The following is a 25,777-nucleotide window of genomic DNA, read 5'->3' as shown; positions in this document are numbered from 1 at the left end:
AAATATCATTTTTGACCCAATATTCAAAAAAGATTAGCCATCCTTAAAGACAGCCACTCGTGTACTTTTTGTATTGATTGAAGTCTGCATAATATTAGTTTTTAAATCATAGTAAAAATTAGATTCTTATTTCTAAAACAGATCTAGTAATTGAAATACGGACGAGAAACGGCTGAAAAATGAGGATCACAATGTTCTGATGAAGTTAATATATTGTGAGTGCTTTAATAGTCAACTATGAAAAATGAGGTTTTCAAGTGGTATTCAATGATACAAGGAAAAATAATCATTAAATAAGAGTAGCTTGTATATTTATTTCTTCATGGATATCTAACGGTTTTTGACGTTTTCATTTGTTTACAAACTTCTCATTTTTACGGCGTGTTCAGCATCCCCAAAACGGACGTCTGCATTTACGTTGTCAGGATCAATTTTCACTGAATAAACTCCAATACATTCATCCTACAATATGATATAATAGAAATTTAAATATTTGTAGAGACTTCCGATCCAAATCTATTTCGCGTAGAGAACGTTATGAATTTAGCGTTATTAAATAATGACAGACGTTGGCAGTTTGTCACGCTTCATTATGTGATTTCTTAGTAATATATTGGTATTTGTGCAGTTTCACTGTTGACCAGAAGCTTTAAAAATGCTCGTGCTTGGTTCAGTACTACATGCTGATTTGACATCAAATTGTATTATATACATATTTAGCCCCAAAGTTGGTTGACATTGACTGCTCTATATCAGCAGTAAATGTAATTCCCTGTCTGTAAAACTTTTTTAGGAGTTATTGTTAACTTGTAAGTTATATTAATAGACAGCATACGTAATTACCTGGATTTTATACAGTACTTACTATTTTATTTTTTTCTGGTTTTGTTTCAAACTCATCATCCTTGTCATCTTCACTCCATTCAATTCCAAATCGTAGAAACTTTCTGATTTTTTCCGGAATCCATATTCTGAAAATCCAGAGATCGAAAAGTGGTCTCAATAACTTCGGATTTATCTTGTGGCGATCTCTCCATCCACCTAAATATAGAACAAAATTACTGAAGTTGTTATACTGTACACAGTTCATTGACCAAACGATGTAACCTTTAGGGCGCGACGGTTCAGTTTATCTTCTGAACACCACGCCGATGTTTGGTATGAGATAATTAAAATTTACTTGTACATGTTTTCGCGAGACCAAGGTTTGTTTAATCGGCCGTAAGTAGGCCAATCAAATAAATTCCAAGCCTCTCAACATGTGATATATTTGATGAAAGTTTTATATAAACTGTATGAAAGTATTTTTCATTCACCTGTTAGAAGACTGATGATACAGCCACTGATTATGCAACCGATAAGACCAACAACGCCGATGTATCGATAAGACAATGTATAAAACGGGACATCATCATCATAAATTTCTGGAACTGTAGTTGCTTCTACTGGTTTTGTCCAGTAACCAAGAGTAGTGTAGTTAGTTACTATCTCCTCTCCACTGCATGTAAAATTGCATTGATCTGCAGTAAGTTCCATTTTTCTCACAAAATCGTTTGACTGTGTTATGCTTTTTCTCCCGATATAAAGCCATGCCGCTGAAGCAATACCACATATCACACCACCAGAAGCTCCCTGTTATGGAATTGACTTTTTTAGTGTTTTCAATTCTAAATATATTTTAATGCATTTTATATAGGTAAGTTTTGGAAGTTATGAACATATCTTACTCCCAATTTTAGTTTAGATTTAATCCATACCTTCCAGTTTGCGAAGGGAAATTGCATTCCCAGAGTAAATAATCCTAGTAGGGGTCCCAGGGTGATTGTTGCTAAACTGAGAGCTGCTTCATATAATTCAGATGCATTTGTCATTAATAACGCGATTCCGATGCAAACAACTCCGAAGAAAAATACCATTCCTGAAGTTAAAAATTAAAACAATTTATTCACCTCATAAATGTTTGCGTGGGGGATATTCCTTACAGATTTTCGTTATTTGAAAAAAGTTATCTTCATAAAATTGACGGTTATCAACCCATTATTTTTTTTTTGAAGTTTTGTTGTCAATATTAGATAAATTCAGGGCCAGATTTATCATTACGCAAGGTAGGCTGTCGCATCAAGTCTTAGGGTACTCGACATTCAATTTTGAACTATATTCAGGTAATAATAATTTTCCAAATATTTACCCTTCACAACGCGAAAAAAATAAATACGGTCAAATAAATCATTTGGCCCAATTCCAAACACTCCCTTTAACATTCGAAACATACAAATCTAATTTAGACTAAATAACCGTTTTGAATGTGAGAATGCCTTAATACTTTTGCAAAAGATGTCAAAATACCGATATAGAGCTTTGACAATTGGCCTATGCAACAACGAATCTAAGAATTATTATTTCCTCACTATTTGGGATTTTTTTATAGTAAAAGCATTTATTACAAAAAATGGAATGACAATTTAAATTATCAGTATTTTAAAAACCGTGGAATGTTTATTTTGACGTCATGATGGATTTTTTACGACCTCACTGTTGAAGAGGGCCCTCACAAATGGCATAGCCTATGGCCTCCGATCTTCTAATTCCGGCCCGGAATTAACTAGATGTAAAATTACTATATTATTATTCACGATGTAGGATTCACCTTTGGAGATATAAAATTGAGTTCGCTCGTTAAATTTCGTATAAGGTGTAACAATATTATCCATTGCTGCTGATGCCAATGCATTCATCGTTGATGAAATCGTACTGCAAAACGAAATACCCTTTCAATATTTAAAGCCCCAAGAAGCATAATAGTTTGCGTTAAAAACTGAATACACAGCATTCTGATGAAATAGAGGTACTCCTGAAGTATGCGCACCAAGATGTCGCACAACCTGAACCCTAACCTTGTACAGTTGTACACAACCTGAATTCAGGTTGTGCGCCATCTTGGGCGCATACTTCAACAGGTCCGAAATAGGTATATGCCGGATTTACAAAAACTAAAAAAAAGAGCTAATGAATTTGAATACATGAGTATTTGAATGAAATTCATTCAAGAATATTTTCCCAATTAATGAATCCCCTTACCGCTGAAATCTGGTGACCGTACATTTGAACCCACGTACATTTGAACCCATGTGTATATCCACGGGTTCAATCTATATGCGGGTGCTAAAACCCATGGGTTAGGGTTAGTGTGGGTTCAACTATCCGAAAGAAAAAAAAAATTCCATAGGTGCAATAGCATACAGGTTCAATTGCCATGGGTTCAAATGTACGTGGGTTCAAATGTAATGGAACCCTGAAATCTATATGTGACCATAATTTGTTGCACGCCATGTGTGGATTTTTGCAACTAAGGCATAACTTACCTTAATGTCGCAGCAAAAATGCAGGCGAGAAACAGCCCGGGTATCCCGTAGTAGTTATGATATACATCCATTACAAAGAGTGGGATAATCTGTTAATATGAAATTGTTTATTTTATTCCTGCGGAAACTATTATGCAAAGGGTGTTTCCCCTGTCCCTCTACTTCTTTTTCTACGTAACATTGGCTAATCAGCAAGATGTTCACGATCACGTAACAATCTAAATCTTTGCAGTCGCTCAAACATTTCTCCTCTCAGACAGATTTTCAGATTTGATTGTGAGCATGATCATGTTTCCGAAATTTCCGTAAAGATGGTCATTTGTTTCTTCGTTACATTTTAGTTTAGAATTAGATGCAGTAATGAAACCAAGGATAAAATATGCTAGAATTACCAGCATTTTTAAATAGCAAGCAGTTCCGAACAGTACGAATCGAAATGATGGTCATAACCGATGTGTATACGTCAACTAGCGAAAATACTCTCGAAATAGGAGTATAATTTGTTTGCAGAGGTTAAGTATAGAAAGAGAGAGTCTTTCCGGGGTCAAAATTCGGAAAATCGTTCTTTATACAATAATTACATAAGCGTTATTGAACACGAAGTAAACCTATAGATCATTTTGGTATAATGTTGTTCGAATGCTTTTTCTTGTTGTTAAGACAAAATCGCTTTCTCTTTAATTGCTGAAACAATAACTCCGAAATTTCCAGTAGTTAAAGACTTTTGTTGTCGACAGAAGCCTATTACTTTTAAATATTTTGTAAATTTTTGTAGGATTTATGGGATTTGTTTTTTTTGTGTGTGTGTGTGTGATGACGTAAACAAAATATAAAAGAGTTTGCACCGTGTGGCGGCTTCGCGTTTGTTACGATGTGGCGTGGTCAGTCGAAGTCGCGGCGACTATACGCTTTCGTACCGATATTACTCTATTTGTAGCAACTATAAATAGAGTAACGTTAGATTCACAGCGAAGCCTATAGCATTTCAATATCAGGTTACAATGGAGTTTGGAAATCTTTGACTAAATTTAACTTTGTATCACAAAATAGATACAATTTTATATTATCTCAATGCCCATGTCAAATGATTTAACACGTTCAGTTTTCAGAAATATGAACGGAAATTATGACGGGGTATTAGGCAGGCAGATAATACAATTTGTATTTGAAGCATGTTAACGGCGTTCATCACAAACAATTTCTGAATTGCCATTTCAAAAAGTATTTCAGCGAATTGCTAAATTTCAGGATATGGTCAATTTAAGTTTTAGAATTCACAATCAGAATGAATAAATACGCAACAAATGATTCCAGTAAAAAAATACAAACCTGATCAATTTTGCTGATACATCCTCGCTCAAGCGGATCACATCCTCTGTAATGCGAGTAAGCAACGATTGCCATTAGGAACGATATTCCATACAATAAAATATGGCCAACGACGTTTACCACTGCAGTCCTGAAGTTGATGTTTTTACGAATTAGTCATATATTTTAGCTTGACTATATTAAAAACTCCAAATGTATGAAACGGTAAAATATGCCTGTTTCAAGTAAGTTAACATAGTAGGGGAAAGTGGGGAAGGTTGGGACACTTTTTTTCTTTTGCATATTTTGAGCCGTTAATTCTGCATATTCTCTTAAGTTTGCGGGACTAATGCATAGAGGGGTAAATGTAGTTTTTATTCAGCAACAAAGAAATTCCCTTGCGACACACATCTTACTACCAAAATGCTTTGAAAAACGTCTGTCAAGTGTCCCACTGTACCCCACTTGTGGGGCACAATCGGACAGACCCTGGGGCACAATGGGTCAGTCTGTCAAAATTCAACGAAGTATGCCCTTAAAAATAAGCAATTAATCAGCATAATCGTCTAAAGTACGGGGGGACTTCGAATTTGAAGATTTAATATTTTTAAAATCAATGTTCAACTGAAATTGTTCAGATATTTTGACAAAACATTTTGCAAAAAAATTTGATTATTTCCTTCCTCGAATCTAAATTTGGAAATATTATTGATTCTCGAATATATTCCATATTGGGCCATGGGTCGAAAGAAACCATTATATTACACAAGATATAACGCATCTCTAAGTCTCTAAGCACTTATTGTATCAAACACTGTCGAATTGTGCCCTGTAGAGCATGTCCCACTGAACCCCGGTCCATTGTTCCCCATAGGAAACAAATATTTTCAGACCATCCCACGGCAAAATTCGGAAGGCACAGCCACTCGCTAACGTTAGGAATATTTTACAGTGGACTGACGCTAAAGAATATCAGACGATGGTTTGTCTCGTTGGAAAGGCTAAACTAAAAAAAAAGAAAAAACTGGAACGGTGAAATTTTTTTTTCAACCTTCCAAAACCAATTTCACCCCATAGCTTGCGCCGCTCTACCCGTCCGTTGTCCGTTCGCGGGGACGTTGTAACTCACCGAAGGGCGGATTGGAACATCGAGCCGCGGACAGGATTGCGGATATAGTATCAGTGTGATAGCTGATTTTCCACTGTGCCCCATGTCCCAACGTACCCCACCTTCCCCTACAATGAATTGATTCACGGAAAACAGAGTTTACGAACCCAAAAACCAATCAATTATTTATTTATTGGTCTGCATATTTCGGGATATCTATATTTTAACTTACTTTTAAAATTAGTATCTTATATTATAGCGTAGCTGAATGATGCATGTTTATATATATAACAGATATAGGTGACTTTTGTTGCTTTCAGTAAAATAAAATTAGATATGAATATCGTTACAATAACCATCACCATTTCATTGCAACTTACCAAACTATAAGAGTCGTGAGGACTAAATATCAGCGATCCTCGAGTAGATTATTCTACTGAGATAGATTTTTTTTTATTGGAGTTAATTTATAGTTAAGTTCATGTCGTTATTCCTGATCAGGTCTGATTCCAAACGAGTACGGAATTAGCCTTCGTGGATTCGATTCAACAAGTTTCGTTCAATTTTGGTGGAGTAATTGCCTGAACTGGCGTTTATAACTAAATTATTACTGGTTTTTAAATGAACTTACATTTGTGATTCTTTCAGACTTTTGCAACTCAAAAATCTCTGAACGGCTGTTTGAGACGTTCCGTACGCAGCTGTGGCGGTTATGAGAGAGCCTAACGCCACTGACCAAAATGTATGTCGAATCCGAACATCAGTTTCGAAACTTGAACAATAAATAATATAACAATATTTTTGTTTAATTTTGATCATGATTCAGATATGCATTTTCTATTGAATTAATAGTTCGTACAAGGCGGGGATTCCCATGGGAAACATCCCGTGGGATGGGAAACACTTTAACCGTTAACCGGGTAAAATTAATCTTACAATTATTCACTGATATAGACATAGTTTCATGGTTGCTCTACTGCGTGAGATATGCAGCGTACTTCGGACATATGAAAGTATTTTAGTAAAACCGACTCCGTTACTAAAGGTCATTTGTGAAACAAAACTTTCAGTGTTAGACACACTTGCTATAAAATCATGAATTATATTTTCTGACCGGAAACTGATTCCGAACCTATCTTGGTCAAATTTTCATGATCAGCAATAAAGTACTAGTTTTTTTTTACATTTTTGGATGCTTATCGATACAGTTAGTGATATTCTTTTAAATTAAACGATGACGGAACTGAATTTGCGATGAACTAATCATTGTTGAAGAAATTGTACAGTATAAAGGTGATATGTACCTAAGATGTCAGTTAAAGGTCGGAATAAATCGTAACCGTTAACCATATATAATCGGTTACCGTTAACCATTCCAGCCCTAGAAAGCACGCAGCATTTGTATTTCCCATGGGCCAGAAGCTATGTCATGCCAACTAGATTACGTCAGATTTATTCTTCAGTCTTTATATTTTTTTAACTTTTACATGTTTTTTACTCTCCCTTCTACTTATTTGTTTTGTTTCATGTGTAAAAAATCACGGCAACCAAATTCACAACCATTAGATTATTGGAAAAATGAACACAGGTATCCACTTCTAAAAGCTGGTGCAAAAATTGTTTTGGCCATTGCCCATACCAGTGCCATAGGCAGTAGTAGAGCGTTTATTCAGTGCGCCGGATTGTTGTTTAGTTATAAAAACGGATGTTACCTGCTACTGTTATAAACTATGTGTGCATGAGAATTGTATGTAACATAAAAAAAATGATTAAATAATTACACAATTTAACTGAATTATTAGAAACAGTCGATAAGCAGGTAATTTATAATTTGCTGAATGGGCAGAGTGACTCAGAAATAGAATAAGAGTGCCAAAGGGATACTTAATTGTCATAATTAGAAAATACTTCTGAATTTTAAAGTTAAGAAAGTCAATAAATTTTTTATGTCTTTTTGTAGAGACCGGTTCTCTACCAGTGGGCCATGGCCAACTGCTGGGCTACAGAGCTATTTTCAGCTGGGCCACAAATCCATTAAAAATTGTTAGACTTATTGATAAATTAATTAAATTTGGTTGTATTAGAAATGAATGATAATGCTGTTTATAGCTAATAAATAGTATATTTTTCATTTTCAAAGTGGAAGGAATTATTTTAGCAAAAAGATTTTTTGTAGTTTTTCCCTTGCATAATGAACGTTAATGGGCCACAGTGCATGGGACGTGAGCCACGAAAGAATAAAGGTTGAGAACCACTGTAGTAGACACTCCGAAATTTTCATAAATTTAATAAGTTTTATTGAATTGTATTCCAATGAGAATTCCATGGGATAGGACAGACATAAATTGCTGAGGGATGGGAGAGAAAAATATGTCTCGTAGACAAGCCTGGTTTGTAAGCACAATGAATTATTATTGATTTTTAATTAAGATTATTTTGGCCGGTTCGGAAAACGTAATTGACAATTACTTCCCAATAAATGTAGGTAACTGTCATCTACAATGTGGCCGCGCAATGAGGTTTGGCCCTTGCTTTATTCATACCACAATATATCGAGAAAAGACACATACAATAGGTCAACATACTTCTAAATGATATTCATTATACAGCTTGCAATGTTTTCAGAGAAATGAATAAATACGAAGATAAGTATCCGTCCACAACTGGTATGACTGAAACGCTGCATTATGATATTTCAGTCATTATACTGTAACTGCATTATTATATATAAATTCACTCACTGCACAAAATCGATTCTTCCTCCTTCATAAGCGGCGTTCCAAATTTCTGCAAATCCTCCATTTATCATAACGCCTCTAATAACGACAGCTATGACACCAATTACAATTACGAATGATTGAAACACATCCGTCCATACGATTCCTTTGAATCCACCCTAAAATAATTATATTCTGGATAATTGAACGTAAAAAACTGACGGCAGAGTATCAGATAATAATAGGCAAGAAAAATGTTTTGACAAACGAGCATATTTGTCTAATTACGTGTTCTGTCAAAATGACAACTTCTTCATATATATATATAAAATGGATAACTAAAAATAGAAGTTATTTATTTGATTTAATGTAGTGATTAATGCTTGGAAATCGTATATTATGAAAAATGGTTTAATTGGAATCATGTTTTTCATTGTTCTTCTCTTGACTACTTAACGTTTTTATTTTTCGTACCCATAAATCAAAGAGTCTGATCAACATCTTTTACTCAGTTAGTTTTTATAAGATATTCTGAGACCCTTTTCTTTGCCTCTATATTTTTAAAATTTCGCTCTTTTCAAACTCGAGAACACAGCAAATAAAACCTTAATCCGACAAAAGCTGTAGTAACAAATGCAAAATTGTTTGAAATACTTACAAAAGTTGTGTAAAAAACGCAAACAACGCCGCAGGAGAGAATACTTCCCCAAATATTGAAACCAGATACTGGAAGAAAGAATTTTTGTAAATGTGAATGTAACAATATTATTATTTTTTCTGAACTGATATTCAATCTATTTTAAACGCCTCAAATCACTTGTCTTTGGTTTCAGGCTGCATGTTCGGTAATGGTTGCCCATGTCGCGCACTTTAAAATTTTATTCGGAGGTGCTGTTTCCGAGTAAACATTACGTGCTATTGACATATCCCGACTGCAGAAAGTACATTTCTGCAGAAAACCTAGTGAGTGATTGGCAATTTTGCGCAACAGATGCAGTCTTTATCAAACGCCGAGGAGGTCATTTTGGACATATTTTATACGGAACATAACTTTTGTTCCAAGCGTCCTGAATTTCTGAAACTTTCGGGTATACATACAAACACGGGTTTAAATGCAAACAAAATTGAATAAACACATCCATTTTCATTGAAGTAAGTAATAAATTTATGGATTCTGTTCTTGTTGGGTCACCTTATGTCTTACGATTTAATTTGACCTATTGGTTCTTATACTTAACGTATAGGTATACACATAGAAATGTAAGAAACTCATCTTCACACAGTTAATGAAATAAAATCAAACCTGCTTCAAATGCAATAGCAGGTGCATACATGTTGACTCCAGAATATACGAGCGCGCCCGACATGTACGTTAAAGTACCCAAAATTTGTGTCACTCTGTTGAATCGCAATCTCAAGTACTAAAACAAAAGTGATCAAACTGTTATTTTTATATCACCAACCAGTATATTTTAACGCAAATAATATATTTTGCGTACTTACGTCATATACACTTGTTATCCCCGCTGCATGGTAAGTAGGCACGAAAATGTGCGCTGCTAGTAACGGCGAAGCTATTGTTGCAATCAATCCCCTGAAATAGAGTTTACTCTGAAATTTGTTTCTTGGAAAAATTTGTATTACTTTTTCTTCTATATTTTATCGGGTTTTTCTTGTATATCATACTCCGGTATTAACGATAAAACTTACCAAGAAACCATCGACCCATATAAGTAGATTTCCGCGGGTATGGAGAGTAAATTGAGGGAAGATTCATATGTAACGCATAATGATATTGCAACCGGCAGCATCGACATAGATCTGTATAAGAAATATAACAAATAAACAACGACAGAAAAAATAGATTTTTGAGTTATAGATATGAAAGAAATCTTTTCAGTTTATTAATTGAATGAATCTAATACAACTAGTTGTTGTTGGGAAGTTGTTTATGTCAAAGTGTGTTTGGAAAATACAATTTGACTAAAATCGTCTAGAATACAAAATCTTTTTCATCTAGCTTTGTTGAATGCCATTAATTTCGTTCTACATCCATTGTTATCTGTATCCGCCTCTAAATCACTTGATATATTTTTCTTAATATTCAATCTAAAAAGAAGTATGCTCGAATACGATTGTTAAAAGAATAAAATGTAACATTGACTATAGATTATCAAATTATATCAGTAGACGAGTATATGGAAAATATTAATTCAACAAGATAATATGTTTCCTTGTGGTAAACTCTTAAAAAAGTGCCTCTTACTTTGTAGCATTCAGATATTCATTCGCAGACTTGCTGTTGCGCTCACGATATGCATAATATATTCCAATAGCAAATGATAAAAACAACATCAATCCAAACACGACGTAATCCACCACAGAGAAGGTAAAACCAGATTCCGACATATTTTTCTATATAGGATCAGGATGTATCCGTATACAATCTACAAAATTACATCTTCAGATTAAGTTTTCTTTTTGTATTTCAAAAATATTTAGAAATAAAAAAAATACAATACCACTTAAAATAATATTCCATAATCTAAGATATGATTACATCCCAAAATCGTTTTGTCACTTGTTACTCTATTAGTGAGCCTATTTCGAAAATGAGGGTTTGTAATCGTCGTTCGTTCTCCACTGTTTGCCGTTTAGGTACACGTCAACGTATTCGACCATTTTACTATTTCTCTCTTTTCCTCAAACTGATATGTAAATAAAGAAAATCGAGGTCGTAGATAAAAGAGGGAAAATGTTGAAATTAAAAAAATATTCAAGAGAGTATACGTTTTCAAGCTGGTTTTCTAATCAAAGTTTGAAGCGATATTCACCAAAACATTTCCATAAAAAGTTAGAGGAGTTATTAATAAAAAAATATATGATTTTTCCAACACAGTAGTGTAGCCTTTCTGGGTCGAAGTCCTCGGAATGTGACCGTTGCTATAGAAACTATTGCTTCTATCTTGTTGCTAGGACTTGAGAGCTGCGTACTATTTTATTACATAATTCCGCTTCAGGTCAATATTGAATTTTTTTCTGTTTGAGTGTTTGAATTTCATTTCATCTTACTTGTCAGCTTTACAACTATTTTGATTGATCCCTCAGTTGAAATATCAATATTGAAATAAAAATTAAGAAGTTAAAAACGACATGTTGACTTTGTGGATTGTGCTTGGAAATGAGGTTTTTTGTAAATATGAAATTGATGTTTGCCATTTAACCGCTTTTGTAGATATTGGTGAAAAGCAAATAGTCATTTCTATTTCGACGAATAGTAGCTTACAATGACAGCGTAAGTTCAATAGAGGGCATATTCTTTTCCAAAATGAAAACGTATTACACAGAAATAAATATATAAAATATGTGAATCATTAGGACATTTTTTCAAAATATCGGACAACGAATCAGTTTGTACTTGAATGTAAGCATACATTTCAAATATGGTTGCTCTCCTAAATTCTGATGGCTGCAACAAACAAAATTCAGGAGCCACGCAGTACGAAATTGAGGTATGAAAAATAATGATGTTTCAATTGCAAATTCGTTTTCAGAGTACAGGTAGGGCCATCTGGAAAATTAACACAAATATTTCTGACCAAATTCTACAGTAAATCGTAAATTGAAGAAATCGCCAGGGGGCTAATATTTTTTTTTTTCAGATTTTTCCCGATTCCTACAAACCCGATATTTTACTACGATTTTTGTAGTTATTGTATTATATTTCTCGGGAACATCTCCATATAACGGTGGCAGTGGATCAATCAATGTTTGGGTTATGCAAAGTTACAAGACTATGTAAAGTGAAAACCACTCAGCGACGTTGTATACGGTTCAATAGTCGGCACTATAGCTAGCCAAGCATGATTTGGGATGGTACAATTGGTTGGAATCAAACGCAATGCAGATTCGAAAATGCTATCACTGTTACACTATTTACTTTTATGTAGTTCACGCCAAAACAATCCGCACCGACATTCCGGCAATAAACTAATATTTATATTGTCTGAAGTAATGAAAAAAATACTTGAATACCCCGAACTTTGCTGAGCTGCAAGGGAAACAATAGGACCAATGAGATTTTATGCTCAGTTCACAAAATACTTCATTGTACCTAACTTCAAAAATTGTTTGATTATGACACTTTTGTTTTTCGCGCGAGATGGGGTGTGAAAAGACTAAGGGTCTAAAAACCGACGTGGTCTCGTGGACAATTTGTACCCTCCGTCTCATCTGCCCAATCAAGACGATTTATTACTATAGTGTTATAAAGACATAATACGAGGACGACTATGAATCGGCCCCGCATGACATTTACGTCTTGCCTACTCTACATACTGACGCAAAAAGTTACATGGTATTATAACATTCATTCACAGACTTTTTAAATACATTTATTTTATTTAGGCAAAATATTGCACCTTGTTATAAATTACTTACTATAGTTTAATATACTAACAGTAGCAATAAGAAAATAAGGCATTACAATATATATATGACTGTATGACTTCTACAAGAATAAAAAATACTATCGACGTGTTCCAATGATAAGATTCGAACTGAAGATTTTTCAAATTTCAAGTGCAGGCGATCGCACATGTGCAGAGCAGAATCTTATCTCACAGATAGGCCAACCATATTTTGAAGATAGACGATTGATAAATACAATATTTTTATATAAAAATGCTTGACTATTATAAATATGATACGAGACAGTGGGCACAATTGCTCTTCAGAGGTTTTATATTCTTTCTTTATATGAATGTACATTCTTCATAGTGAAGTACATTGAATTGCATTTTTTCTTTAGTTTTCTCTTCATTGATATCGCTACTTTTCGACTTGACACAAGATTTTTTGATGCAGACCACCGTCAAGTACATTTCTCAGTCCACTTAATTTTGGTTTTTGGCCGATTATCAAAACTATTTCTTTTTGACCAATACGATTAGGTCGATTTCGATACCATCTTGGATTTTTCACTCGATCTTCGCTGTTGTATAAATTGAGTTTGTCTCCGAGGTTGCTTAATTCCTATGAGAACAAGGTTTTATAATTACGCTATACATTTTGCTCAACTCTGAGATTTTGAGGCAAGGCATCAATTATTATTAGCCAGCACTATTCCTGGTGCTCCAGAAGTATGTGTACTAATATGGAGGTAACTAATTTTGTTTGCCTACTTCACATCAAATTGTATGAACGTGAAGGGACGGAAGCCTATGGGCGGGGGTATATCCACTTGGCTAACACAAACAGTCCCCGAACTCGTAATAGAATTAAAATATAGAAAATCGGAATAAAATTATGGCCTAACCTGGTACACATATTACGGTTAAAACTATTATTGGCTCAGTAAGCTGATTACAGATATCGCAAATAAAGCATCCACACCGTTGGAACAAACGTATGTCATTCATACAAAATCGAAAAAGACTTGAAAAATATGAGCTAATATTAATTGATTTTAAATAAATATTGGTTCTGCTGACTCCATAAGAATTGCAAAATTATTATTAGATCTTAAACAAAAATATATGTTACCAAATCATTGGGATTGAAATAGCAACATTTAAAGTAGGCCGATAAAGAAATAGCTATATTTGAGTATTGCAGGTAAAATATGCACAAACAGTAGGCTGACTGTTGACTAAAATATGGTGATGGTTGGCATACCTGTTGGTATTTCATTCCAATGAGAAATTGTCCTCTGCTTTTCCGTTTTATTAATGCTTCACGAATGTCATTGTAACACCTTCGGTTATATATGTTCGCCAAATGTCCACCCTCGCGCAAGTTATCGCATTCTCCGTCTGCACCTGGCCATTGTAAAGGTACGGTCCTTTGTATTTGATAATAGCATGCCCCTTTGCAACTTATTAGACAAAATTCTTCCTCCGGTAAAGGTTCTGTAAACGCGCGAAACAACATTAACGATAATAAATAAAGATATAAAAATTCAGTTTCATTGGCGCGCTTTATGTTCCCGTTGCTATGGTGATTTAATAATCCCTTTTCATCATTATTATACTAGATCTATTACATAGTATTATATTAATATTAGATTTATTAATGAAGAGAATACAAACTTACTAAACACAAAAGGGTGAACGGAAAAATAGTGAATCACACTGATTTTTCTCAGTCAAAATTTAAGATTTTGGTGATCCGAAAAATATAGAAAAGCCATATAAAATGTCAATCATACAAAAAAATACACTTGCCTGGTACAACGAGTCTGTTTCTTTTTCCCTTTGATTTGCCTACAGCAACCATAAGAACTAGGAAGCAAGCAATCGGTACTTTCATTATCGTTATATTAATTTAATGTTTGTTGACATGAATATCTGTAAAAAAGAAATTTTGGAATATCAACAGGTATTTTCAAAATACATCAGGGACACATAAATTCTAAGACATCTTTTTTAGTGGATAGTAAAGAAACTAATTATATATATTTACGTTTTTTAACGATGCAAATTGTCTTAGTTTTTACAAGATAGCTTATACTGCAGTCAAATTTTAAAAGAGTAGAATATGCTTTTCTGCTGCGAAGCCTTCCCCCATCATGCACTTTTGTCTATCGTACTGAGCTAACCGCATTGGCTTTTATAGAATCAAATATACGGAGAAATTCCCTCGGCTGTAGTTTGATTGATAGATCCGAGATATACAGGATATCTATTATGACCTGTGAAATACGCAATTAAAATTTATTTCTCACAACATTACTTTTCATTTATTTACGCAAAGTCACTCTCAAACTCAGAGCTTGAATATACAGCGTTTAAAAAAACTAAAATATAAACCAAAACATAAGCATTCGCACATGATAATTCTGACAAATCAAAAAAATATGGTCGTTTTTTGCATATTTCGATTTCTGTATTGAGTTAATTTTATTACTTTCATTGAGAATATGATGCACGATTTGGAGACTTACCCATAAATGGTAAATGACCAGTCATGACTTCACCTGTTTTGGTTATGTTAAAAATCGAGCTCGTCACATGATATAAAATTCTAAAGTAAACATTACGAAAATAACCCGACAACACCCAATGATGAAACTGATTTACTGTTGTCAGCAGTTCGATCAAGATTGCTCAAATTTAATCAATTTGTCATTTCTCTTCAAGTTGAATATCATTTACTACGCATAAGAATTTATATGTGCAAATGACGTATATAGTATTGGACACCAAATGAACATGGATCGTTCTGCTCTTACGTATTTTTTCATTATGAAGGCTATTACGCTTATTTATTTCAAAAATTTTTTGAGCTCTATGGGATTCATATTTTGTGTGCGATGACGTCATCGAAATTGGGCATCTTGTGGCAGTTTCGAAGTAAATAAATATAAATCATATAGTTTACTGAATTTGAACTATAATATACCATTTATTTAAAACGTATCATATTCATAAATTGGATGATGTTATGTATTAAGTTGAGTAAGAAGACCAAATTGAGCACAATGTCCTGAAACATGTGACCTTACTCTGTTGCCACATCAGGAATATAGAATTTGACTTGGACTGGTCATTGTAGCGCCCACGCAATCCACACTTTCTCGCCCAGTAGCAAATGTTCTTTCTAAACTAGGTATCTGCATAATACTAACACGGGAAAATTATTTTGCGCCTAAACTACTCCGTTTACAATCAAATGTTTTATCCCGTTTTTTCCTATGCACGAACCTGTTCCCTTTTTAATATTATTCTTGATTACCACTAGTTAGTTAGCAATATTACGCACCTGCTTGCACGCTGTATATGCAGTGTTGTTTGCAATTGTAATATTTCTCGCTTTGTACTGGAACGGAAACTATCATGTTTTCAATTATCCGCATTTTTACGTTATGACGTTCGAATTTGAAACGTCATGGCAACCACGAAAAAATACCTTGGAACTAAGCCATTCCAACTCTTCAACATGTTGAATTACTGTCAATATTGTTTTTGTTGAACATCGAAAACGTATTTTAAACGACATCTTAATCTGCTGAGACCACACGAATTCAACCTGTTATTGATTAACTCCTGTGTTTTGCGACTCATGTTCCATTCAACTGCTTTGGTCAATTCAATTCACTCCGAACATTTTTTTTTAATTTAGTATTTCTTTATTTAAAAGTTCTAGGCTAGAATTTATTGAAGATTATATAGTTCGCATATAGCAAAATAGCATGTGTTAAATGAATTACATTATAATGCACATAACAATAAATAATATGAATATACACACACAAATGTATGACAGGGAACAACTTGCTTCAGTCGTGACAGCAATAAATTTCAAAAACGATAAATAAATATCCGAAAAATAAGCATGTTAGTTAAGTGATGTAATCAAAACTTTAACTATAAATTTATACAATGTTGTCACTCTCGTTTACTTGATGAATAACATAGGAAATAAATGTTTTTAAATTATAAGTTATCTTACTGTGATAATGAAATAAATAAAGCATCAGGCATCATACGGGGTGCTATTGCTTGAACCATATCGAAACAGAACAGATTTCGTTACCTTCAAAGCTAATGGAAAAAATGAGTGAAACGCTTTATAAAAAGCGGTCAAAAATACTTTCATATTTTAGATCAATAGAATGTGTTATTCCCGAAAGTAATAACACTTCTCAAAAGTATTTTTTAAACACGGACGGCACTGGGATAACCTATGAATCAAGCCATTAAATATGTTGGGCACAGTACTATTTTACATAAAACCAAAAAAAAAAATGAACAATGCACTAGATTCGATATGCAGGAGATGGTCGATTTAAATTAACTGCAGAATGCTCGTTAATTTGATATTTTCGACAACACGGCTGCACAACAGCATCAATATTATTCCTATTTCTTTTGTATTTCGCACAAACTTTGTGTGTGTTTTGATTCGTCGAGGACGTTTCTCATCCCACTAAATTTCGTGTTTTGACCGACGAGCAAAGTCATTTCTGTTTGTCCAATTCGGTTGGGTCTTCGTCGGTACCACTTAGGAACAGTAATTTGTTTTTTACTCCTGAAGAGATTGATTTTGTTGCTTGGATTGTTTGCTGCCTGCAATAATGTAATATGAATATTACATCAACTTTGTTACAATATTGTCAACTCACACCGATTTTATAATGTTTACATTCGCATTGAAAAATTGAGGTAAATAAGCTTTATTCATACATAATAACATCCACTTTTTCCATTGTTTTTAACATATTATGACATGAAAATTAATTAGGAATATTTCAATTGGGAATTACCCATAAATGGTAAATGACCAGTCATGACTTCACCTGTTTTGGTTATGTTAAAAATCGAGCTCGTCACATGATATAAAATTCTAAAGTAAACATTACGAAAATAACCCGACAATACCCAATGATGAAACTGATTTACTGTTGTCAGCAGTTCGATCAAGATTGCTCAAATTTAATCAATTTGTCATTTCTCTTCAAGTTGAATATCATTTACTACGCATAAGAATTTATATGTGCAAATGACGTATATAGTATTGGACACCAAATGGACATATGGATCGTTCTGCTATTACGTATTTTTCATTATGAAGGCTATTACGCTTATTTATTTCAAAAATTTTTTGAGCTCTATGGGATTCATATTTTGTGTGTGATGACGTCATCGAAATTGGGCATCTTGTGGCAGTTTCGAAGTAAATAAATATAAATCATATATTTTACTGAATTTGAACTATAATATACCATTTATTTAAAACGTATCATATTCATAAATTGGATGATGTTATGTATTAAGTTGAGTAAGAACACCTTATTGAGCACAATGTCCTGAAACATGTGACCTTACTCTGTTGCCACATCAGATATATAGAATTTGACTTGGACTGGTCATTGTAGCGCCCACGCAATCCACACTTTCTCGCCCAGTAGCAAATGTTCTTTCTAAACTAGGTATCTGCATAATACTAACACGGGAAAATTATTTTGCGCCTAAACTACTCCGTTTACAATCAAATGTTTTATCTCGTTTTTTCCTATGCACGAACCTGTTCCCTTTTTAATATTATTCTTGATTACCACTAGTTAGTTAGCAATATTACGCACCTGCTTGCACGCTGTATATGCAGTGTTGTTTGCAATTGTAATATTTCTCGCTTTGTACTGGAACGGAAACTATCATGTTTTCAATTATCCGCATTTTTACGTTATGACGTTCGAATTTGAAACGTCATGGCAACCACGAAAAAATACCTTGAAACTAAGCCATTCCAACTCTTCAACATGTTGAATTACTGTCAATATTGTTTTTGTTGAACATCGAAAACGTATTTTAAACGACATCTTAATCTGCTGAGACCACACGAATTCAACCTGTCTTTGATTAACTCCTGTGTTTTGCGACTCATGTCCCATTCAACTGCTTTGGTCAATTCAATTCACTTCGAACATTTTTTTTTTAATTTAGTATTTCTTTATTTAAAAGTTCTAGGCTAGAATTTATTGAAGATTATATAGTTCGCATATAGCAAAATAGCATGTGTTAAATGAATTACATTATAATGCACATAACAATAAATAATATGAATATACACACACAAATGTATGACAGGGAACAACTTGCTTCAGTCGTGACAGCAATAATTTTCAAAAACGATAAATAAATATCCGAAAAATAAGCATGTTAGTTAAGTGATGTAATCAAAACTTTAACTATAAATTTATACAATGTTGTCACCCTCGTTTACTTGATGATTAACATAGGAAAAAAATGTTTTTAAATTATAAGTTATCTTACTGTGATAATGAAATAAATAAAGCATCAGGCATCATACGGGGTGCTATTGCTTGAACCATATCGAAACAAAACAGATTTCGTTACCTTCAAAGCTAATGGAAAAAATGAGTGAAACGCTTTATAAAAAGCGGTCAAAAATACTTTCATATTTTAGATCAATAGAATGTGTTATTCCCGAAAGTAATAACACTTCTCAAAAGTATTTTTTAAACATGGACGGCACTGGGATAACCTATGAATCAAGCCATTAAATATGTTGGGCACAGTACTATTTTACATAAAACCAAAAAAAAAAGTGAACAATGCACTAGATTCGATATGCAGGAGATGTTCGATTTAAATTAACTGCAGAATGCTCGTTAATTTGATATTTTCGACAACACGGCTGCACAACAGCATCAATATTATTCCTATTTCTTTTGTATTTCGCACAAAATTTGTGTGTGTTTTGATTCGTCGAGGACGTTTCTCATCCCACTAAATTTCGTGTTTTGACCGACGAGCAAAGTCATTTCTGTTTGTCCAATTCGGTTGGGTCTTCGTCGGTACCACTTAGGAACAGTAATTTGTTTTTTACTCCTGAAGAGATTGATTTTGTTGCTTGGATTGTTTGCTGCCTGCAATAATGTAATATGAATATTACATCAACTTTGTTACAATATTGTCAACTCACACCGATTTTATAATGTTTACATTCGCATTGAAAAATTGAGGTAATTAAGCTTTATTCATACATAATAACATCCACTTTTTCCATTGTTTTTAACATATTATGACATGAAAATTGATTAGGAATATTTTAATTGGGAATTGGACATGTTTCATACATTTCGTCAACTTGGATCAGTTAAGATTTTAGAGATGAGATTAATGACTTTACAGTCGTTTTATTTAGAATTAGTTTTTTCGATCATTTGTGTCAAAATTTAACCATTATATCATACCTTGAAAAATTTCATGCCAATCAAAATTTCGCCTCTGCTGCGAACTTGAACCAGGTGTGCCCGAATCTCCGTGTAACATTCATAATTGTAAATATTGGCAAGATGGCCATTTTCTTGTAGTTTTTCACATTCGTCATTGGCCCCAGACCATTCATATGGCACAATGCGTTTAATTTGATAATAACAAGATCCTTTGCAACTCAACGGACAGAACTCATCAGCTGGGAGAGCAACTAGAAGAGATTAGATTGAAGCGCATAAATTAGTGAATGCGTTGATAATAAACAAATTATGAAAATTGCCTCATCATATTATTAGGATTCATATACGCATTACAATATATGCTAATAATAGAGCATAGTTAATATTTACCTGCAGGAAACACATTTCTCAGAGACGATGCTGAAGTGACTGATATGAAGGACGTCAATATTACAAATATCAAACTTGATATCATCTTCATATTTTTTAATTCAGATACTGCTTATTAAAATAGTTTTTATATTAATAGTTTGTTCTGAGAATTAATTAAATAACAGGTGTATATTTTGGGTAAACACAATGAAGCCCACAAAATACAACGATCTACGTACTTACGGAACCGGTTTGCATCAAACCTGCACAAACGGGAATTTCTCTTTGCAGGGATTAAGTTATGAAACACATTTCCATAACAAATCGAACTTAAACTATATTTAAGCGCATCGTCTGATGCTTTTGAAGAATTTTTCACAATTCAATTTCTCCCCAATGACTTCGGTGTGTAATTTTCTTTATTATAAAAAAAATTTGTTGCTATTTCAGTATTTATTGAATCTCCTTGCACAAACCCGTAACTGCGTTGTTCAATGGCGCCTATAGGTGGCAGAATTGATTTTTAACGAATAAGTTACAACAATTGAACAATTATGTTTTGATCGTGTTTCCAACATTCGTATTTGAGATACTACGTGAGGCATCGAGCGTTGCATTTCTTCCTACATTGCTTGTTTACACCTAAGACAAATCTTCCTTAACATAGAATTTTTTATCGTAAACATCTCACTATCACATTTTAAAATATTCTAAAGCAAAGCTACGTGACTGGAGTCACTTTTCAATGAATTGAACTTCTACAAAGATACTTATACATCCCTCACTGATCAATACAAATATGCCTAAAATTTCGAAAATATCAACAAACCATTAATTCAAACAGTGCCCAACACTGAGTGCAGAAATGCGTGATGACACGATACGGACCTCGTCAAAAACTCGGAAATTAGTATTACGAATGTTGATAGGCATAATACGGCTGATAAATTACTGATATCAATAGAAGCGCATTTTTAATAGTACTCAATCACAATGCCCCGCCACTCATTCCACATCCGAAGATCATATTGGTAGTCAGCTAATTCCACTTTGAATGAGTTGTCCTGACAAGCTCCAACATGCAACATGTCTTACTTACCATTTATCAAGACATGTGAATTAGTTCACCACAGTGTAGCGCATTTATAGAGATTCCACAAACATGCGGCGAATGACTTGAGCCATACAAGGAATTTTCTCGCACTTTTGTGGCAAACAACCACTCACGCATTCCAAAAAAAAAACTAGCGGTAGCTTGTGAAATTATGGGAGAGCATTGTTTTTCACCTGTTATGAATAATAAAAAAATATCGATCATTTTCACAAAAACATAGTTCGAACTACTATATACTAAAGATAGTTTTTGGTTTCAGTTAGTTGAATATGACTCAGAGGTAGGCATTACCATGGCGTCATCACAAGCCTGAATATAAAACGTAAACTTTCAACTTCTATGTTGACGTAGAATCAATTTGAATCTTATAAACATGTTTACCTTTTTATATTAAATGCAATATTTTCAATCTGTGTACATCGTCCAAATTTTTATATAATTTTATTAGCATATAATTCAGCTTCGAATGAAAATTTATGAAATTCTCTTTAATATTTATTACTCAATACCATTATGACACAATATTGTGATGACTTTTAATATTATTATGAGTAATAAAAATTGCGAATCGATTTTTCATATAATGGATGTGACTTGGGTTCGGTTGATAATATCAATAATTATAATAATATGATATAAAAATGAATCGTAAACTATGAAGAATTTTGCGTGATCCTATACTGACGTAATTAGTTTATATTTACTTTACAATAAAGTTGAGTTTCAACTGTACTCCCAGATTTGAGTTATGTATAATGTCATCTATTGCACTTAACTTTATCAAACTTTGGAAACACAAGATCCTTTAGGAATTGCGTCTCGTGAATGTATGACATTGGGAGAAACTGTTATCAAAATAAACGATCACATTTAGTGAAGCATGATACATCAAACCGGATATTTTCTCCCGTATACGCGTAAAATTGGCTTTTATGCAATCATTCTGTGCAGTCATTTTCATTGCTATATTAGCAATAAATGGATTAAGTACTATGATTTATTTCTGTAGTTTTTGCTGAAGTATCAATCAATGTATAACTTCTTTATGTGGGAAAAAAGAACAAATGTATAAACAAATTTAGTCAGTGGTTTACAATGATTCGCTATTATTAAATGAAGTTTCGATTCGATTAAAAAAAGTAGTAATCATGACGATTTATTAATCCATTAAGCAACCTAGTATAATTTATATTACAAAACGTGCATTACATTTGATTGACGTCTGTATTAAGTATTTATAGCTTATCCGAACCTAATCTAAGTTGTTTTTTAATAAAATAAATATGCTGAAGTCAGTCTGTTTTGCTTTATTGGTATAAAGCAATCGGTTAATATGTTACCATCAAACGTTCTTAATAAATACCAAAATTACGGTTCAATTTACGAAAATGTAATAGAATAAATAAATCAATAAAATTGAGAAAACAATAATCAGAATATTGAGAGATACGAGTTATTACATAATCATGTGTGACCTTTCCGTTATGTCAGCCATTTCAACTATCATAAATCAAATATTTTCAACCATGAATCAAATTGATTTAGTGCCATCGTCAACATGAAATTACTGTCTCGTGCCAAAGCGCATCCTAAAGTAATTAAACAATGCTGTAAGTGTATTTGATTGACACACAATTTTTTAACGATCGAAATAAATGGTATTGATAATTATAGTTATACTGTGACATTTACAGAAAAAGTATCTCCACGCGTTTATAACATGCGATATTCATGCTTTGTAAAGTAACAGATAATTAATTAATTTTTTCAATAGTATGTACCGATTTCACCGCGTATTTTCAATACGAAGAATTGCAAGATGTTATTTAATTTCGGGTTGAATTGCGTGAAATGAAAGACGAATCTTCAGTATTGTTATTGAAATTGTTTCTATCTGTAGACATGATTGAAACCACAGCTTACAAGTTGTTTACCCCGAAGGCCTGACTTAATTAGATGTATCAAAATTAATCTCGAAATCTTTCGATATTTGTGAATCAAAAAGCAGAATATAATCTTTTGGTTGCACGAAGTAATAAACTTTCGTTGTACCCTAAATAACATTTGGTGAATTAATCGGATTTCCAAGCAATAAAGAGACGTTTGTTGGCTATAACCAGGGATGCCATAACGTCCTTATTTCTAAGATTTATCCTTATTTCGAAAGTCTTTGTCTTAGAAATTAATTTTGTGTTTATTTCTAAGAAATGTCCTTATATTGACATGTGCCCTTATTTTATGAGTGAAGGGTTCTTATACCTGGCACTTAGATCGGTCAATTCGAATATTGATTTGCTAGAAATGCTATTTTACAACCTCATTGTTTGCTACGCGCTCTCATTACATAATAACAGCAAATTAATTGACACAATGACAAAACAATAGCCTACCGGCAAAAATCAGTTCGTGTAACTTGAAATCAAAACTGAGATAGAACAGATAGTTTCTATGAATAAAGAACTGCTGGAGCAAATCCTTTATAGTGCAAAGTATGATTTAACATGAGTCGCACTGGCATGATCACATTTTGTTTATAACATTTCGTTCTTTGTTATTCTATAATTATGTTTCCCTGATGTCCTTATTTTTGGGTTCATATCGATGGCAACCCTGGCTATAACCCTAACCCATTTATTTTTAAGATGAGTGCATGTGAAATTTGCCTTTCTCAATTATGCGAAAATTTATATAAATTTCAAGTGAAGATAGGATATTAATATGTGAAAATGCTATTTTGGGGAACACGGGTCACAATTACAAATTAATCAAAATTTATTTGCTTTCAAACTGATGTGTTACGTTTGGATTGCTTTTTAAGTCTAAAACGTTTCAGGAGATGTACAAAACTTGGTGACTAACATAGCCTACGAAATTTACACATGTAGGGAAAAGTTGCTACACACTGACTGTATCTTAACACACGGTTGTTCGAGTGAAATTTTGTTATTAGGACACGCAGCTTGCCGTGCATTCTGGAATGACCTAAACTTCCAGATTGTGAAGCATCTTTTCGTTTAAACGTATTCTTGTTGCATTGATAAATAAACTATTGACTAACCTATCTTTTTAAACAATATTTACCAATCATTACAACAGTTTAATAAATAGTTGAACAGATAAAAAAAAATATTAATTAAACGAATTATGATAGCGTAAAAAGTTATTTACAAAATCATCAATGTATTCCTCTTCCTTAGACTTACTTCAAATTGTATTTTCAAGATATCTAAAGCGTTCCATTCGTAAGAGCAAACTGCCATCATAATCTTGATCTTAAAAACTGAATTGTGGGACGATCACTTTTTTATATAGGGATGTTCGATTTGAAAATTTATTTTTGGAGCATTAAAGTCAGATTGAGATATTATTAAGTACACGGTTATTGATTGATATTATGAAGAGACAATGTTCTGACGACAAGTAATTTGTCACTATCATGTGCTTCCTAATGAAATAATTTTGTATTCCAGTGATCAAAATCGATTTCCCCAAAGGCATTATATTAAATGGGAAAAACGGGAAAAAATATCAAGGCGAAGCAAACTCTATAAATACATGCTTTTTTGAACTCTGCTTTTAGAATTCGAAATTTTATTGAATATTGTTTTGTTTGGCAATCGATTCACCGAGATGGTAAAATAAACTAATGGTTGTGTCTTTTCAGACTACAAGAGAGTCTTTAAATTTGACAATGATAACGAAAATACATATAAATCCAGAACTTCAGAGAAATCATCCAAATGCTCATTATGATAACAAATAATATATATAACAAATCATAGTTTTCAAAAATATTCTTCAATGGCGGGAAATTGTTATACCACCATAGATCATGCATATCTGCCAATGAACAATCAGGTGTGATGTAACTTTTTACTCCTCGGGCTATGCAGAAATGGGGGGGGGGGGGGGGGGTAAACGACTCTAGTTTGTCTCGATATTCACTGCAATGCTGCTGTCAATTAACTGGACAAAACGACTACCCAATCGTGACATTACAAAAAATGAAGCACGTCACGTTCATTCTTCAATTTAAGACAAAGCTTACGCCAACTTGGCCCTAGGGTCATGAAAGTAATTGACTTGTGTATTGAT

At 33.3% G+C, this 25,777-nt stretch overlaps 4 protein-coding genes across 5 annotated transcripts; all 4 read right to left on the bottom strand.

Moving 5' to 3' along the window:
• Positions 1 to 261: 261 nt before the first annotated feature.
• Positions 262 to 1,840, bottom strand: LOC120331312 (sodium-coupled monocarboxylate transporter 2-like). The gene is made up of 4 exons (XM_039398384.2): positions 1,758 to 1,840; positions 1,317 to 1,632; positions 866 to 1,041; positions 262 to 462 (listed from the first exon to the last, which is right to left on the bottom strand). Exons 1-4 carry the CDS (start codon positions 1,782 to 1,784, stop codon positions 358 to 360), a joined length of 624 nt encoding a protein of 207 aa, XP_039254318.2. The 5' UTR covers positions 1,785 to 1,840; the 3' UTR covers positions 262 to 357.
• A 6,675-nt stretch (positions 1,841 to 8,515) lies between these two features.
• On the bottom strand, positions 8,516 to 10,904 carry LOC144424476 (sodium-coupled monocarboxylate transporter 1-like). Its single transcript, XM_078113816.1, has 6 exons — positions 10,762 to 10,904; positions 10,206 to 10,316; positions 9,999 to 10,089; positions 9,799 to 9,916; positions 9,154 to 9,221; positions 8,516 to 8,674 (listed from the first exon to the last, which is right to left on the bottom strand). The coding sequence occupies exons 1-6, from the start codon at positions 10,902 to 10,904 to the stop codon at positions 8,516 to 8,518; spliced, it is 690 nt and encodes a 229-aa protein (XP_077969942.1).
• Positions 10,905 to 12,163: 1,259 nt separating this feature from the next.
• LOC120330675 (uncharacterized) lies at positions 12,164 to 14,973 on the bottom strand. Its single transcript, XM_039397561.2, has 3 exons — positions 14,720 to 14,973; positions 14,172 to 14,404; positions 12,164 to 13,529 (listed from the first exon to the last, which is right to left on the bottom strand). Exons 1-3 carry the CDS (start codon positions 14,802 to 14,804, stop codon positions 13,326 to 13,328), a joined length of 522 nt encoding a protein of 173 aa, XP_039253495.2. The 5' UTR covers positions 14,805 to 14,973; the 3' UTR covers positions 12,164 to 13,325.
• A 3,950-nt stretch (positions 14,974 to 18,923) lies between these two features.
• LOC120330674 (uncharacterized) lies at positions 18,924 to 22,010 on the bottom strand. 2 transcript variants are annotated; one of them, XM_039397560.2, is made up of 3 exons: positions 20,587 to 22,010; positions 20,215 to 20,435; positions 18,924 to 19,887 (listed from the first exon to the last, which is right to left on the bottom strand). In XM_039397560.2, the coding sequence occupies exons 1-3, from the start codon at positions 20,675 to 20,677 to the stop codon at positions 19,681 to 19,683; spliced, it is 519 nt and encodes a 172-aa protein (XP_039253494.2). In that variant the 5' UTR covers positions 20,678 to 22,010; the 3' UTR covers positions 18,924 to 19,680. The 2 variants fall into 2 exon arrangements, with proteins under 2 accessions (XP_039253494.2, XP_039253493.2); XM_039397559.2 differs by having other exon boundaries at positions 20,215 to 20,447; positions 20,587 to 22,005.
• Between the last annotated feature and the right edge of the window lie 3,767 nt (positions 22,011 to 25,777).

This window comes from Styela clava, chromosome 6, assembly GCF_964204865.1.
Source record: "Styela clava chromosome 6, kaStyClav1.hap1.2, whole genome shotgun sequence".
NCBI lineage: Eukaryota > Metazoa > Chordata > Ascidiacea > Stolidobranchia > Styelidae > Styela > Styela clava.
Note: the sequence above shows the minus strand (reverse complement) of the source record. Positions and strands in the feature narration are given on the sequence as shown.